Source organism: Bombina bombina, chromosome 2, assembly GCF_027579735.1.
Source record: "Bombina bombina isolate aBomBom1 chromosome 2, aBomBom1.pri, whole genome shotgun sequence".
In the NCBI taxonomy this organism is placed as follows: domain Eukaryota; kingdom Metazoa; phylum Chordata; class Amphibia; order Anura; family Bombinatoridae; genus Bombina; species Bombina bombina.
The window spans coordinates 1,306,746,222-1,306,761,043 of record NC_069500.1 but is presented as its reverse complement, the minus strand read 5'-3'; the positions used below and the strand labels follow the sequence as shown (position 1 = coordinate 1,306,761,043).

At 32.1% G+C, this 14,822-nt stretch overlaps 1 protein-coding gene and 1 long non-coding RNA gene across 2 annotated transcripts; one reads left to right on the top strand and one right to left on the bottom strand.

Annotated features, from left to right (window-relative positions):
* Nucleotides 1-6,611: 6,611 nt before the first annotated feature.
* LOC128648273 (uncharacterized) lies at nt 6,612-9,426 on the top strand. The gene is made up of 3 exons (XR_008400557.1): nt 6,612-6,756; nt 8,649-8,846; nt 9,313-9,426. It is a non-coding gene; the product is annotated as an uncharacterized LOC128648273 (long non-coding RNA).
* A 2,005-nt stretch (nt 9,427-11,431) lies between these two features.
* Nucleotides 11,432-13,676, bottom strand: MSX1 (msh homeobox 1). The gene is made up of 2 exons (XM_053700900.1): nt 13,143-13,676; nt 11,432-12,554 (listed from the first exon to the last, which is right to left on the bottom strand). The coding sequence occupies exons 1-2, from the start codon at nt 13,570-13,572 to the stop codon at nt 12,130-12,132; spliced, it is 855 nt and encodes a 284-aa protein (XP_053556875.1). The 5' UTR covers nt 13,573-13,676; the 3' UTR covers nt 11,432-12,129.
* Nucleotides 13,677-14,822: the final 1,146 nt, after the last annotated feature.

Sequence of the window (14,822 nt, the reverse complement as noted above, 5' to 3'; positions counted from 1 at the left end):
AAATCCCTGCCTGACAGAAAAACCTGAATGCGCTTACAGCACTGACAATGGCAGCGCATTGCAAGAAAAATAAGTACTTCTGAATCTGATCTGAATCAGCACACAAAAGACTAGATTACAAGTGGAGCGCTATATATCACTTTCATAAAAGCAATATTAGTGATCCACTTTGTAATACCAGTGCACAGACGGCATCAGAACTTAAGTGCCAGTGAAGGGGGCAAGTCACGCAGCAATGGCAGCAATCAAATATATATGTATATGCTGATATAAATATATATTTATGTAATAATATGTGTATAGTGTCAGGGGAGTGTACTTTTTGAGCACAATATGTATACCATATTAACATAGTAACATAGTAGATGAGATTGAAAAAAGACTGAAGCCCATCGAGTTCAACCTGTACAAATCTAATATACTTACAAAAAAGCTCCAGTTGAGCTTAAATTAATCTCACTAAAAGGTGACCCATTTAATACAAGAAATCATATCCATGAATTATGTTTCTAGCCAGAAATGTATCCAAACAATTTTTAAAAGTATCTAGGGTATTGGCATTTACTACCTCCTTTGCTAATGAGTTCCACAATTGTATTGCTCTTACAGTGAAATAAACGTTTCTTTTGCAGGAGATTAAATCTCCTTTCCTCCAACCTTAAATTGTAAAATCTTGTCACAAACAATTTTCTTGGAATAAACAGAGCTTCTGCCATCTCTGTATATGAGCCTTGAATATATTTATATAAAGTAATCATGTCACCTCTCAAGCGCCTTTTGCCTCTCCTCAAAATATATACATATAAACACATAAAAATATATAGTAAACGTAAAAATGCCCAGCACTCAAAAATGAATATTCAAAATGATATTTTTTTAAAGCAATTAGTATCACATATATAGGGGGCCCCACTTATTCAGTCAGACCATCCAATAACATACCCATCCATAAACATAGGCTGAAAACAATCCCTAAGGCAGCCTATGCTTGTGGGTGGGTATGTTATTGGATGGTCTGACTGAATAAGTGAGGCCCCCTACCATTATTTGTGATACTAATTGCTTTAATAAATATCCTTTTGCATATTTATTTTTGAGTGCTGGGCTTTTTTGCATTTACTTTGTATTATTATAATCACAAAAGCAGCGCTTTTTTTTTACCTGTGTACCATTTAGAATATTTTTCATGTTTTTGGTTATTTTAAGTAGTGCTGTGACATATTATAATACATATATAAATATGTATATAGTCATACATATATATTTTACATTTGCTTCCCATCGCTGCGCGACTTACCCCCTTCGCAGCGCTGGGTTCTCCACCGTGTCTCATGGCATGAGAATGAGGCTCCAACTGGAGCCCATGGAAGTTCGCTCTTGTGAGCGCAAAGCTACCCTGCATTGTGAACCCGACCTTGCGCTTATATTGCCTCACCTCTAATACCAGCGCACAATTGCGTGCGCTGGTATTATGAGTGGAGCGCAAATATCACACTCTGCGAAAGCACAATTTAGCACTCCACTCATAATCTGGCCCACTATCGTTCTATCTCTCAAATACTAGCACTAGAACATCTCCAGCAAATACAGAAGCTGTTGCTAAGTGTAATTGAGGCTCTGTCAAATAGCTCACAGCGCCACACATCTGCACTTTCCAAACGCTCAAGTCAAAGGGCCAGGTTAAAATTAAAATGGGTTGGGCTTGCAGGGAAATGAAATCTTCTTATTTAATCACTTTCTGCACACACATGCTTCTGTATATTATCTCAGTATAATAAAAACAAATAATTAGGGCCTCATGATCTACACCTCTCTGCTCTGGCGAGATGATCTAATATCTTGTCAGTACCGCAAGGTCCCTAAAAGACTTTTAAAAAGACAATTTATTTCTTGAGAGGTGTTTATCTCTCTATGCAGAGTTCTGGATATGAAGGAGACACCTACATTACAAAATAATGCTAAAAAAAATCCCACAAAAATTTGGTGAGGTTTCACTCCATGCCGGGGAGTTTTAGATTATCTCCTAACCCGCACTGGGAGTGTAATTTCTTCTGCTGGATATGTTTACATACATTTTCTATAGCCAATACTTAAAGGGACATTGTACACCTGATTTTTCTTTGCATAAATGTTTTGTAGATTATCCATTTATATAGTCTTGTAGTGTTTTTGAAAAAATTTATAGTTTTGCTTATTTTTTAAAAACATTGTGCTGATTTTCAGACTCCTAACCAAGCCCCAAAGTATCAGATGTAGACTTAAGTCTACATATTCCTGCTTGTTCCTCTTTGTGTAATGGTTCTTCTAATATGCAGGGGGGGTCTTTCTCAGCCATTTTCAGTGGGTGTCCAAGCCTAACCTCATCAAAAGTGCTAAGCTGGGAACTTCTAAGTAAGTGTTTAAAATAATTTATACTGGATTTTTAGATCAGTATTAGCTATTTCAAATGCTGAAATAAAGGTAAATTATCTATTTGTAAAAAAAAAAATGTAATACACTTAAACAGGTAAAGTGGATAATTGAGAACAAATTAAAAAGGAAAATGTAGGGTACACTGTCCCTTTAAGTGGAAAACAATTTTACAGTACAATGTCCATTAAATCCATAGACCTCATAGTATATTACCATATAGGATATGTATCCTATGTCCTTGAGTGTCGTAATTTGTGATGTGCCAGGTGTTCCGTTAAGCTAAAAAAGATAAGGACATACCAGTTTATGTGTTCTTATTAAAGGGTCATGAAACCCAAAGTGTTTCTTTCATGATTCAGATATAGTATGTGACTTCTATTGTCATTTTTTCTTTCTCCTCTTGGAATCCTTTGTTGAAAAGCAGGGAGCAATATATGGCAGCTGTTTTGGAAGAATGATATCCATCTGCGGGAGCAGAGATGGCAGCACTTTTTTCTGCTATATCCTGCCATGTAGAGCTCCAGATGCCTACCTAAGTATCTATTCAACACAGAATATCATGGGAATTAAACGAATTTCATAATAGAAGTATAACCCCAATTCTGAAAAAGTTGGGACAGTATGGAAAATGCAAAAAACAACAACAAAAGGAGTCATTTGAAAATTCAATTCACCCTGTACTATATTGAAAACACATTATCAACACATTATTTAATGCTTTACTTTGTGAATTTAATGTATTATTTAAAATATACACTCATTTAAAATCTAATGACTGCAACACACTCCAAAAAAGTTGGGACAGGGGCAATTTAGGACTAATAGTGATGTGACCAGTTGAAATAAGAAGGTGATGTGAAGTAGGTGAGGCAATCATATAATCATAGTATATAAGGAGCCCCCAAAAAAGGTTCAGTCCTTCAAGAGCAAGGATGTGCTCAACCAGTCTGCCAACAATGTGGCAGCGAATAATCCAACACTTTGAGAACAACATTCTCCAAAGACAAATCGGTAGGATTTTGGGCATTTCCCCTTTTACAGTGCACAATATAATTAAAAGATTTAAGGAATCGGTTAAATGCGTAGAGGGTAAGGCTGAAAACCACTTCTGAATGCGCGTAATCTCTGATCCCTCTGACGTCATTGTCTCAAAAACTGTCATGAGTCTATAATTAATATCCTACATGGGCTTGAGAATACTTTGGTAAACCTTTGTCAGTCAACACCATTTGCCACTGCATCCTCATATGCAAGTTAAGGCTTTACTATTTAAAGCAGAAGCCCTACATCAACACTGTCCAGAAGCGCTTCCGACTTCTCTGGGCACGGTCTCATCTGAGATGGACAGTAGCACAGTGGACTCATGTTTTGTGGTCCGACGAGTCAACGTTTTAAATAGTTTTTAGAAAAAACAGCCGTTGTGTTCTCCAGGTCAAAGAGGAAAAGGACCATCTAAGCTGTTATCAGCATCAGGTAAAAAAGCCAGCGTGGAGGTGTGTCAATATCCATGGTATGGGTAACTTGCTCATCTGTGAGGGCATCATTAATGCAGAAACATATGTATACATTTTGGGGCAACATATGCTGTCATCCAGACGTCTTTTCCAGGTACATCCCTGCATTTTCCAGCAGGACAAAGCCAAACCACATTCTGTCCGGATTACAAGTGCATAGTTGCGTAAGCAGAGAGTGCGGGTGCTAGCATGGCCTTCCTGCAGTCCTGACCTGTTTACGATTGAGAATGTGTGGCGCATTATGAAGTGCAAAATACAGGTGCTAAACAGTCCAACTTTTTTGGAGTGTGTTGCAGTCATCAGATTTAAAAGGAGTGTATATTTTTAAACATATATTAAATTCACAAAGTAAAACATCAAATAATATGTTAATTATGTGTTTTCAATATAGTACAGGTTGAATTGAATTTTCAAATTACTCTTTTTGGGGGGTTTTGGGGTTTTTTTTTTTTTTTGCATTTTTCATACTGTCCAAACTTTTTCGGAATTGGGGTTGTAAATTTTAAACTTTTTTTTTAAATGGTATGCTGATCTAAATCACAAAAATATTTCATATATTTCATATCACTTTAATTAACAAAGCATGTGTAAAATGCTTCATTGTAAGTGTTGCTATTTCCAAAACTTTAGCTATCAAAAAAGATCACTAGCAGTTCTCAAAAGGAACACCAGGTGGTGACTGCCTCCTTTACAAGCAAAAATATTGAAATGTATTTTAGTAGAACTTTTTTTTTGTTAAGAAACAAAGTTGTTATTCGTAAAAAAAAAAATTAATAATACAAACGAAATAGAATATAGCTCAATTTTAAAATAAAATCCAGATGGTAAACTAATGGTAAACTGAAATAATTATAATCAACAGTGTAACAGAGAATTATGTTTCAAAAATGGTGCTTAAAATTGCTAAAATATTACTGTGGAAAAGACTGTAAAAATAAAAAAATATATAAAGGCACAAAAAAATGTTTTTTATATAATTGATGATAGGATGAACTCAAAATGTTTGTACTAGATGTTATACGTTTTCATACTTAATAAAATAAAATGGCACATCCTTAAATAAACTTATAAGTGTGTATGAAAGTAAAAATATAAAGCTGAGAGACTTTTGTAAACGAAATAATATAATGCAGAAAAATAATTATTCATTACAAATGCATAATGAATGCATTGATCTATCAATATTCCGAAACTTAATATCTTAATATCCATTTTCATTTCTTATTTAACTCTATCGGTGTTTATAACATGGAATTTAGCGTTAGCAAAAAAACTAAAAGCATTAAATAACATATTTTAAACAGTCGTCTTTCTGAATTTATTAATAATATGGATACATGTAAAAATTAACATTATTATCTTCATATATTTAAATATTGATTTAATAAAAAGAAAAGAATAAAAGTTTTAGATTGAATAATATTGCACAAAATATTTTGTTACTAATTTGAAAAAACTAAATTCTATAAAACCATCTGTGATCCTGCAGTTGTTTATAAAAAAAATGTAAAAAAATCAGTTGTTTCACTGTTAAGATCCACTAAAATCGAATTTAAAGATTGATTATAATATCATTATGAGGCAATACATTAAATCATTTTTATTATTAATTCCAATATATATATATATATATATATATATATATATATATATATATATATATATATATATATATATATATATATATATATATATATATATATATGTGTAGATAGATAGATGATAGATAGATAGATAGATAGATAGATAGATAGATAGATACGCACGCACACCTATATGTATGTGCGTATATATATATATATATACATACACACAAGCATCCACCCACACACATATATATATTATATTATATATATATATATATATATATATATATATATATATATATATATATATATATAAACACACACACACACATATATATTATATTAGATAGATAGATAGATAGATAGATAGATAGATAGATAGATAGATAGAAAACACAGTCCAGAAGCACAGGCACTCAATGGCCTTGAATAAAAAAATCCAGTTTATTAAATCAAGGTTAAAATGACATACAGCATTCTAACCAGCAAACCTAAAAACAATTGATTTAATAAACTGGATTTTTTAATTCAAGGCCATTGGGTGCCTGTGCTTGTGGACTGTGTTTTATATCTATCTATCTATCTATCTCTCTCTCTCTCTCTCTCTCTCTCTCTCTCTCTCTCTCTCTCTCTCTCTCTCTCTCTCTCTCTCTCTCTCTCTCTCTCTATATATATATATATATATATATATATATATACATGTGTGTGTGTGTGTTTATATATATATTTATATATATATATATATATATATATATATATATATATATATATATATATATATATATATATATATATATATATATATAATCGCTGTGAAATATTGAAATATAACAGATAATGAAAAAACAAAATCACATTTTATCAGAATGAAGCATGAGACGAAATGTGATGACTTTTATTTTGCACATATATTAAAGGGAATCATGTGCTGCCCTTTACTCCCACTAAATGTTATCTTGCCTTTACAAGGCTCTGTTCTAATTTAACCCAGACTAGGCAATCTGCTCCTATTTAACCATATATATTGCTGATTTATGGTGCTCTGAAGCTATCTGCAGCTATCAGATGGGAGCTGCAGTGTTGTGGAAGTGCCCAGTAATTCCCCAGCAAGGTCCCAGTGAATCTGATGTCCCAGTACCATTCAGTCACAAATGACCAGATCAAAGTTGTCCCCAAGAGCCCAGAAGACAGGGATAGGTCATCAAAGGTGCACATTAAAGGGACTGCCTGGCTTTTCTCATCAGGTACAGAGGTGTGGAGAATTCTCAAAGGACTTGAAAGGAAACAAACAATTGGTATTAAACTAATCTGAAAAGGTTTGATCTCACCTGAGCTTTGTTTCGTATTGTTCCCCTGATGTTTGCTTCTATAAACTCTCTGAGAATCGCAGGGTTGCCCAATGCATGATCCTATTGATGTATAAAGAAACGGTTGTATGAGCCTAAGCTATATTATACATAAGCTATGTGGAAGTCTATGTGAATAAGTGAGTGGAACTCTTGAGTGTAAGTTTATTAATATAAACAATATACATTTTATTGGTGTATTGTAATTGTAAAGTAAAATATGGTTATAGAATTGGATATCTATGTTACTGTAATTTATAATGGAAAATTATTGGTCTATATTTAGTACGACGTCTTAATATGTAACCAGCAGTAATTCTACATATCTTTCTACACACACATATATGTATGTATGCATCTATCTATCGACATATATAAATATACATACATATGCATGATATATACATACATATATATATATATATATATATATATATATATATATACATATATATATATATATACACATACATTTATACATTTAGATATATCTATTTATCTATCTATCTAAATAAATATTTCAATATTTAAATATACACATATATATATATATATATATATATATATATATATATATATATATATATATATATATATATATATATATATAAATACGCGTATCACCCAGGCTCACAGTAATCCCTATACTATATTTCGGTTCAGAGTTTGATTTCTCTGTTTGCATACATTGTAGTAATGATAAAGTATCATTATATTGTTTTAAAAAAATAGAAAACAAATCCCAATCAGTGCAAATAACAAAAATAACTGTCAGTTTGTATCATTGTAATACATTATATGGGGGTAGAACTGAAGTGTATAGCTGCAGTACAGTTTGGTCTTAGAAATACTAAATAACTTATCTGATGCGCTGTAGTTTTATAGCTGATGTTTATTCGCTCTTTAGCATTCTCTGTTATTTTAAGTATCCAGCCTCAAATTTCTGCCATTTACTGATAGAAAATTATTTTAATTTATTATTTAATTTAACTATCCTGTCATTAATCTAAAATATGTTATCCTGATGAAAACTATTATAAATCGTTTGAGTGTTTGTAGGGATGCAAAGATTATCAGTTATCAATTTATGAAGAAGAATATTCGTTGTAAACTCCAATGTGGGTCTGCAAATCGCATAATCCTTTTATACCAAACTATATATATATATATATATAGAGAGAGAGAGAGAGAGAGAGAGACATGAAAAGTAATTTAACAGTCTCTCACTCTTTATCTCTTTATCCATTTATCTATCTTTTTTTTTCTACCTATCTATCTAATAATCTGTATGTCTGTCTGTCTATCTATCTCTCTATCTATATGTACGTATGTCTGTCTATTTCTCTCTCTATCTGTATGTCTATAAGTCTCTCTCTCTCTCTCTCTCTCTCTCTCTCTCTCTCTCTCTCAATCTCTCTCCAGTCTCTCCACACACACACACACATATATATATATATATATGTATATATATATATATATGTATATATATATATATATATATATATATATATATATATATATATATATATATATATATATATACTGTATGTATATATATATATATATATATATATATATATATATATATATATATATATATATATATATATATATATATATATATATATGTGTGTGTGTTGTGTAGCTTTCTAAAACTTTGGCTGGGTAATAAATATTTTATCACAAACAAATGATTGTATCCATGCACAGTTGCCCCCAGAAGAATGTTCGTTTGCCATATGTCTGCCCTGCTCATGCCTGTATGCGTTTTCCATGCACCTTCCCTATAGGTTGGACCCATACACAGTGCGTTTAATGCCTCTGTCCTGTGTGATGGAAATGACTAGGGAAGAATTGATTAGGAAACATTGCTTTGGCTATTCTCCATCCCAGGCCTGGCTGGCGCCATCACCCACAAGTTAAAAGAAAAACAGCCATTCTCACTTGCAGCTACCCGTTGTGATGACTAAGATGACAAAGACACAAAAGTGAGTTTTATTTCTGCTATGCCTGGGGCAAAAAAAAGAAAAGCCAATTCCCATTTTAAAAAGAGCCTACAAATCCCTTTTGCTCTTTTGTATGAGCTTTTCCCATTGAGATGAAGCAATCAACCGTATGATTCCCAACTTATTGTTATTACCTATTTATTAATTGTTCTCATCTGGGTTTAATTGAGCAACTAGGGACTTTTAGCCCAAGGGTCATTAAAAGCTTAAAACAGTGTAATGACACATTTTAGGAAGCATTCCTCTATATTTCTATATCATAATTCCTTTACAGTAAAGAAATGTGTAATGTCCCTCATAGACGTTGATGAGTTCATATCATTACATTTTCATTGTTTGTTGAGCCAGATTTAGACGCGTGAGAGCCATGAAAACTGCTTCTCAAACAATAAACCATGTTTTGCCTCAGGACCTTTTCTGACTCCAGTCTTTTGATCTTTTTCTACAGCTTCCCAAGTAAAAAATTGCTACAAGATCTAATCTGGAATGAAGCAATGTTATCCAGGAGGGGGGCATCAAACACTAGAGATCTTCTTCAATAGTGGTGATAATCAATAAATATATCTATAGAATTGCCCAATATTTGTGTTTCATTTGCTTGGCAAAAGTACGACTAACAATCTATCTCCAGAACGTTTATTAAAAAAAAATCCTCAAAAATGTATGGAATTGAGGATTTTAGTAATTTAAACACAAACTTATAAATAGTTCCCCATTTAATTACACAAGTAAATAAAAAGTGGGGGAATTCTACAACTGTTGAATTATTGAAAGCATCATTGATATTTTTGGTATGATGAAAGGTCTGCCTTGCCCCTAGCTACAGTCTAACTGGAGCCATTCTGTGTCTGCTGAAGATTGTCTGCTTTGCTCATTACCTCAATTATATAGCTCTAAATTTGACTGAACCCTAAACATTTTTAAATTACTTTAAATTAAACATCCCCATATAATAAGTTCACAGATTTATACAGCTACATACGTGTGTGTTTGAGTGTGAGTGTATATATATATATATATATATATATATATATATATATATATATATATATATATATATATATATATATATATATATATATATATATATATATATATATACATACATACACACACTGGAGACAAACACTTTGCCATAAACCAAATCTTTTTCAAACCTTTTAAAACTTTTTTATTAATAAAAAAAAATCATATATTTGCAATAAAATGGAAAATCTCTTGTCTATATCCAATAAATAAAATATAGAATATAGTTATTATCTTTTAAATTCTTATGTGAGAAATAAAACATCTAAAGCTATATTTTAGGTATTGAAACGTGAGTAAATGTTGCGCAATGGGTATTATAATTTATGTAATATTTTATTAGTTTTCTGCAGATTGCAATAAATCATAAAGCTGAATTCTTGCTGTATTTGATCTTAGTGTTAGCTGATTGCTATAGACAGCAGGGACTATCTCATGTAACTGGCGTCACAGTATCTTACACAAACTTCCCTCTGTACAGCAAAGCTTCTGATGTCTAATATATTTCTTCTGGGTGATTTTGACAACCTTAAACTGCATCATCCGACTTGATTAAACCCACTCTAATAGGACTGCAAACTGTAGATCTTGGTGATGCTGAAGTCCCATTGTACTAAACTCAGATGCTTGGCCAAGTCTTAGTGGGACCCTGAATAAATGGATTTAGGGGAGCAAACATTTGTTGGATGAACTCAAATCAAAGTATTTTGTGTTCAATAAGATCAAAGTGTAAAGTGTATATGTTTAATGCAAGAAAGTTCATATATTTTCAAACAGATTATTTGGGGAAATTAGGTGTGTAAATGTTTATATATGTGTGTATGTGTGTGCATATGTATGTAGATAAATAAAACAAGAGGCTTTTCGTTCTTTTCTTATTTTTTCAATTTAAATATATATATATATATATATATATATATATATATATATATATATATATATATATATATATATACATATATGTGTGTGTGTGTGTGTGTGTGTGTGTGTGTGTGTGTGTGTGTGTGTGTGTAAAGAGAGAGACTGTTAAGATTACCTTTCATTTTCCAATATATATAATACTGTACTTTCATTTTTTGTGTCTGAGGAAGGGGCTGAAACCCCGAAACGTTACACAATAAAGGTGACAGTTTTGAAAGTCCTGGAGAGTGCATTCCTACATTTGTTTAATTGTTTAATTAAAAAAAAATATATATATATATATATAGGTATAAAATAATTATGTGAATTACAAATCCATATTGGAAATTAAGAGTAATTGAGTTAAAATTGATATAAATTCCTCAAATATAGGCTATATGCTTGTTTTTTAAATGAATGCTAAGTATAAATACTTTTATAATTGTTGGAGCACCATTTTATTTCTGTAAATTATAATTATTTTAGAATTGATGAAAAATACTCATTCCTAATAAAAAAAAAATATATATAATTTTTTTAAAACACTCTCCTGTTCAATAGAGTATAAATTAAATAGATATTTGGTTGCTAAGAGTATTTAAATGTGTAGCTGAGGATGCAGAAAACACCGTACAACAAAATACATTAAAATTAATTTATTTAACAAATATAGCTATAATATAAATGATAATAAATTTCAAATATACATTATATTACACAGTACATAAAATCCCTTCCAAAGGGACTATTAACAATAACAAAAAGCAAACAGACAGTGCTGTTTAGAAATGTAATGAAATATTACATTATCTCTTAGATGTAAGAGACTTTTATCCCTTTATCACACTTGTCATTCTGTGAGGTTCCAAAATAAAAGATCACATTTGTTGAGTGATAATAATAAATGTTTTGCCAATCTAGACTGCACTTTCTTAGATCCCACAGGAGACAAATTTTATTTCACGCCCTTCAAATATTTAATATCATTTAAGCGCTAAAAACTTTTGCTCACAAATATTTTCTTCTGTAATAAAGCATTCCCCAAAATGAAAGTCAGTGCCTACCTAGAAAAAGAAAGTGCTTCTGGTCTAGCTGACTTATTCATTTGGGTTATCAGGATTTTTTACTGCTAAAAACTTGATTATTCATATTTTGGGACGCTGACAAAAGTCAAGTCACCTGTAAAGCTTTATGTGACACAGCTAACAAGATGATAAAGCTAAAAATGCATTAGTGACACACAGGTCTGGCTACAATTCCCTAGGAACTCATAAATAGTGACAACAAGATAGGGTGTAAAAAGTTTTGACAACATATGAAGTTCATCTGGTAGCGACCATTAGGATAGGTGGTACATGCTGTATCCAACGTGAGCAGTGTATAGTCCCATGGGAGACACAGGCAGAGTTGGCCTCTGAAATGGGTTGGAGTGTCCGTACAGTGAGGCAGCTGGTAAATGAGTCCCAAGGGGGAAGGAGATGCCAAAAGCTGGAGGTAGCATGGGCTTTGATGCCATTTTTAGTTTTTCTAGTTCTGCTTCCTGTAGTCTTTTAGCTTTTGCCCTTCGGTTCTGGAACCAAATCTTCACTTGAGTCTCTGTAAGGTTGAGGGAATTGGAGAACTCTGCTCTTTCTGCTATGGACAGATATTGTTTCTGTCTGAATTTCCTCTCCAAGGCCAGCAGCTGGGACGTGGTAAAGGGGGTCCGGGGTTTTCTGTTAGTTTTGTGCTTTCTGAGAGTACAAGCTGGGGGACTCATCCTTCCTAAAAATGTCAAAACAAAAATGTTAGATTTGATCAATTTAATTCGAAAAAGGTGCAGCATTATTTATAAACAATCTAGATGGTAAAACATAAAGTCATTTATACATAATTGCAGAATATAATATAAGAAATTACTATTTAAACTGGTTTCTTGCTAAACATAAACAATGAAATACAATGTGTCGGTACTATTGTATAAGTCCTGAACATCAATTGTAATATTTATTCTTTAATCATCATTAATAATGAACTCTAAGCTGAAGCCTAAGGTTTTTATAATATTAAAATAAAAATATTGTGAGGATACATTTGAAATGATCTGTTTTTAAATACTTTTTAAATGACAAGTTGTAGTAGAAACTATTGCAGTTTTATATGATGGACAACGTAGTCTTTATATACGATATGTCGGCCCATATCAAATTGCCACTGTGCCACACATATGTAAATATTAATATATATATATATGTGTGTGTGTGTGTGTGTGTGTGCACTTTATATACTTTGAATAAAAAGTTTATGTCAAAATAAAACATAAAGGATTATATAGGAATATAAAATGAGATTAAAATGAAATATTTGACTTACGTGTTGGGGAAGGGGAAAATCTAGGGCTCTGGATCCAGGGGCCTCTCTCTTGCCTATCTGGACTTTCTGATTTCACAAGTGCTTCTTCTGGCATTTTTATTAGTCCCCCCACAGAGTAATGGTTGCTCAGAGACATTGGAGAGCTTGGGGTTTCTATTGCAGGGAGTGAGCCCATCCTGGGGCTGTGAGTATGAGATGTCCCGGCCAGTGGTGACACTTCTGGGCTGGAGATGTCCCTGTCCCTTGTAGGCTTCCTATCAGCCATCAAAGCTTCCACACTAAAGGGTAAGATAGCAGCAGACACTTTGGGTTTGTCACTGTCCTCGTGAACTCCCATTTTCAGATTAGTCTGCATCTTTAAAGAGGAAATTGAAGTTTCTTCGACTTTTCCACCAAGATTAAGAGAGTTCATAATCACAACAGGGGCCATGCAGAGCTGAATAATTCCCAGCCTCAGTAAGTAACTGGGTTTGAGCTTTCCATAGGCGACCAGCAGCAATGCAAATCCACAGACTGGGCTGAATGTTGCCAGTTTACAAGCAGAAAGCAAACAACCCTAGTTAATAAAGCAAACTGAATAATGATATGTACCAATCAGGGCACAGAGGGGAGGGGGCTGCTGCACAGAGGCCACTTCCTCCTTCAGGCACCATAAACACTGCTCCCTAGCTAAAGAGTCTGAACTTCCCTTAGAGTTAGGATAGTATATTCCTTAGTGTTGCTATGTTTGTTGTGGAATCATTAAATGAAACAAATGCAAATCAGCAACAGCTCCTGACACATATTTATCACAAATGAATAACATTAGTTTGTTTACTAAAACTGCTAATATATTTAAATAATAATAGGCTACATTTTTTTCTAAGCCTTTCAACCCTTTTAATGTTTAGGAATATCAAACACATGGAAACCTGAAAAACAATTTGCAGTAATGACCGGTTCAATGCTTTGAAGTACACATGCACAAGCCAATAACAAGCCAATAATTGTATGGAATACACACACACGTTACAATTGCTTTGTGTGCATTTGACACTTAGATAAACCATAAATTGCATATGTGCCACTGTACGTACATATATATATACATAAATATATATATATATATATATATATATATATATATATATATATATATATATATATATATATATATATATATATATATATATAAAATATATATATATTTATGTGTGTCTGTATATATATATATATATATATATATATATATATATATATATATATATATATATATATATATACGTGTTTGTGTGTGTGTGTATATATATATACTTTATGTGTGTGTGATTGTGCTAGGTAGTGTCTAAGATTTTAGAATTTAGAAATATTAAAACCAAATCACCAAACCCAGACTGTAGATATTTCATCAAATGAATGATTGACTATTTGCAGGGGTGGTTATTGATAGCTGGAGGGCCATAATCTACTAAATACTACATAAAACTCTGGAGCCATTTAAAGGTAATTATATGAAAGAGGGTGGAATGTACTCCCCTTCTCATTTAACTGAGACAATATTATGTCAATCTAACATGCCAAGTCCTCTTTCTTCAGTGATTTGAGCACAACTGTTTTCATAACAGATATATAAAAACATACATATGTATTTATATTGCTCAACAAGCACTGAAAACTCATGAATAAAACTGAGATGTTAAA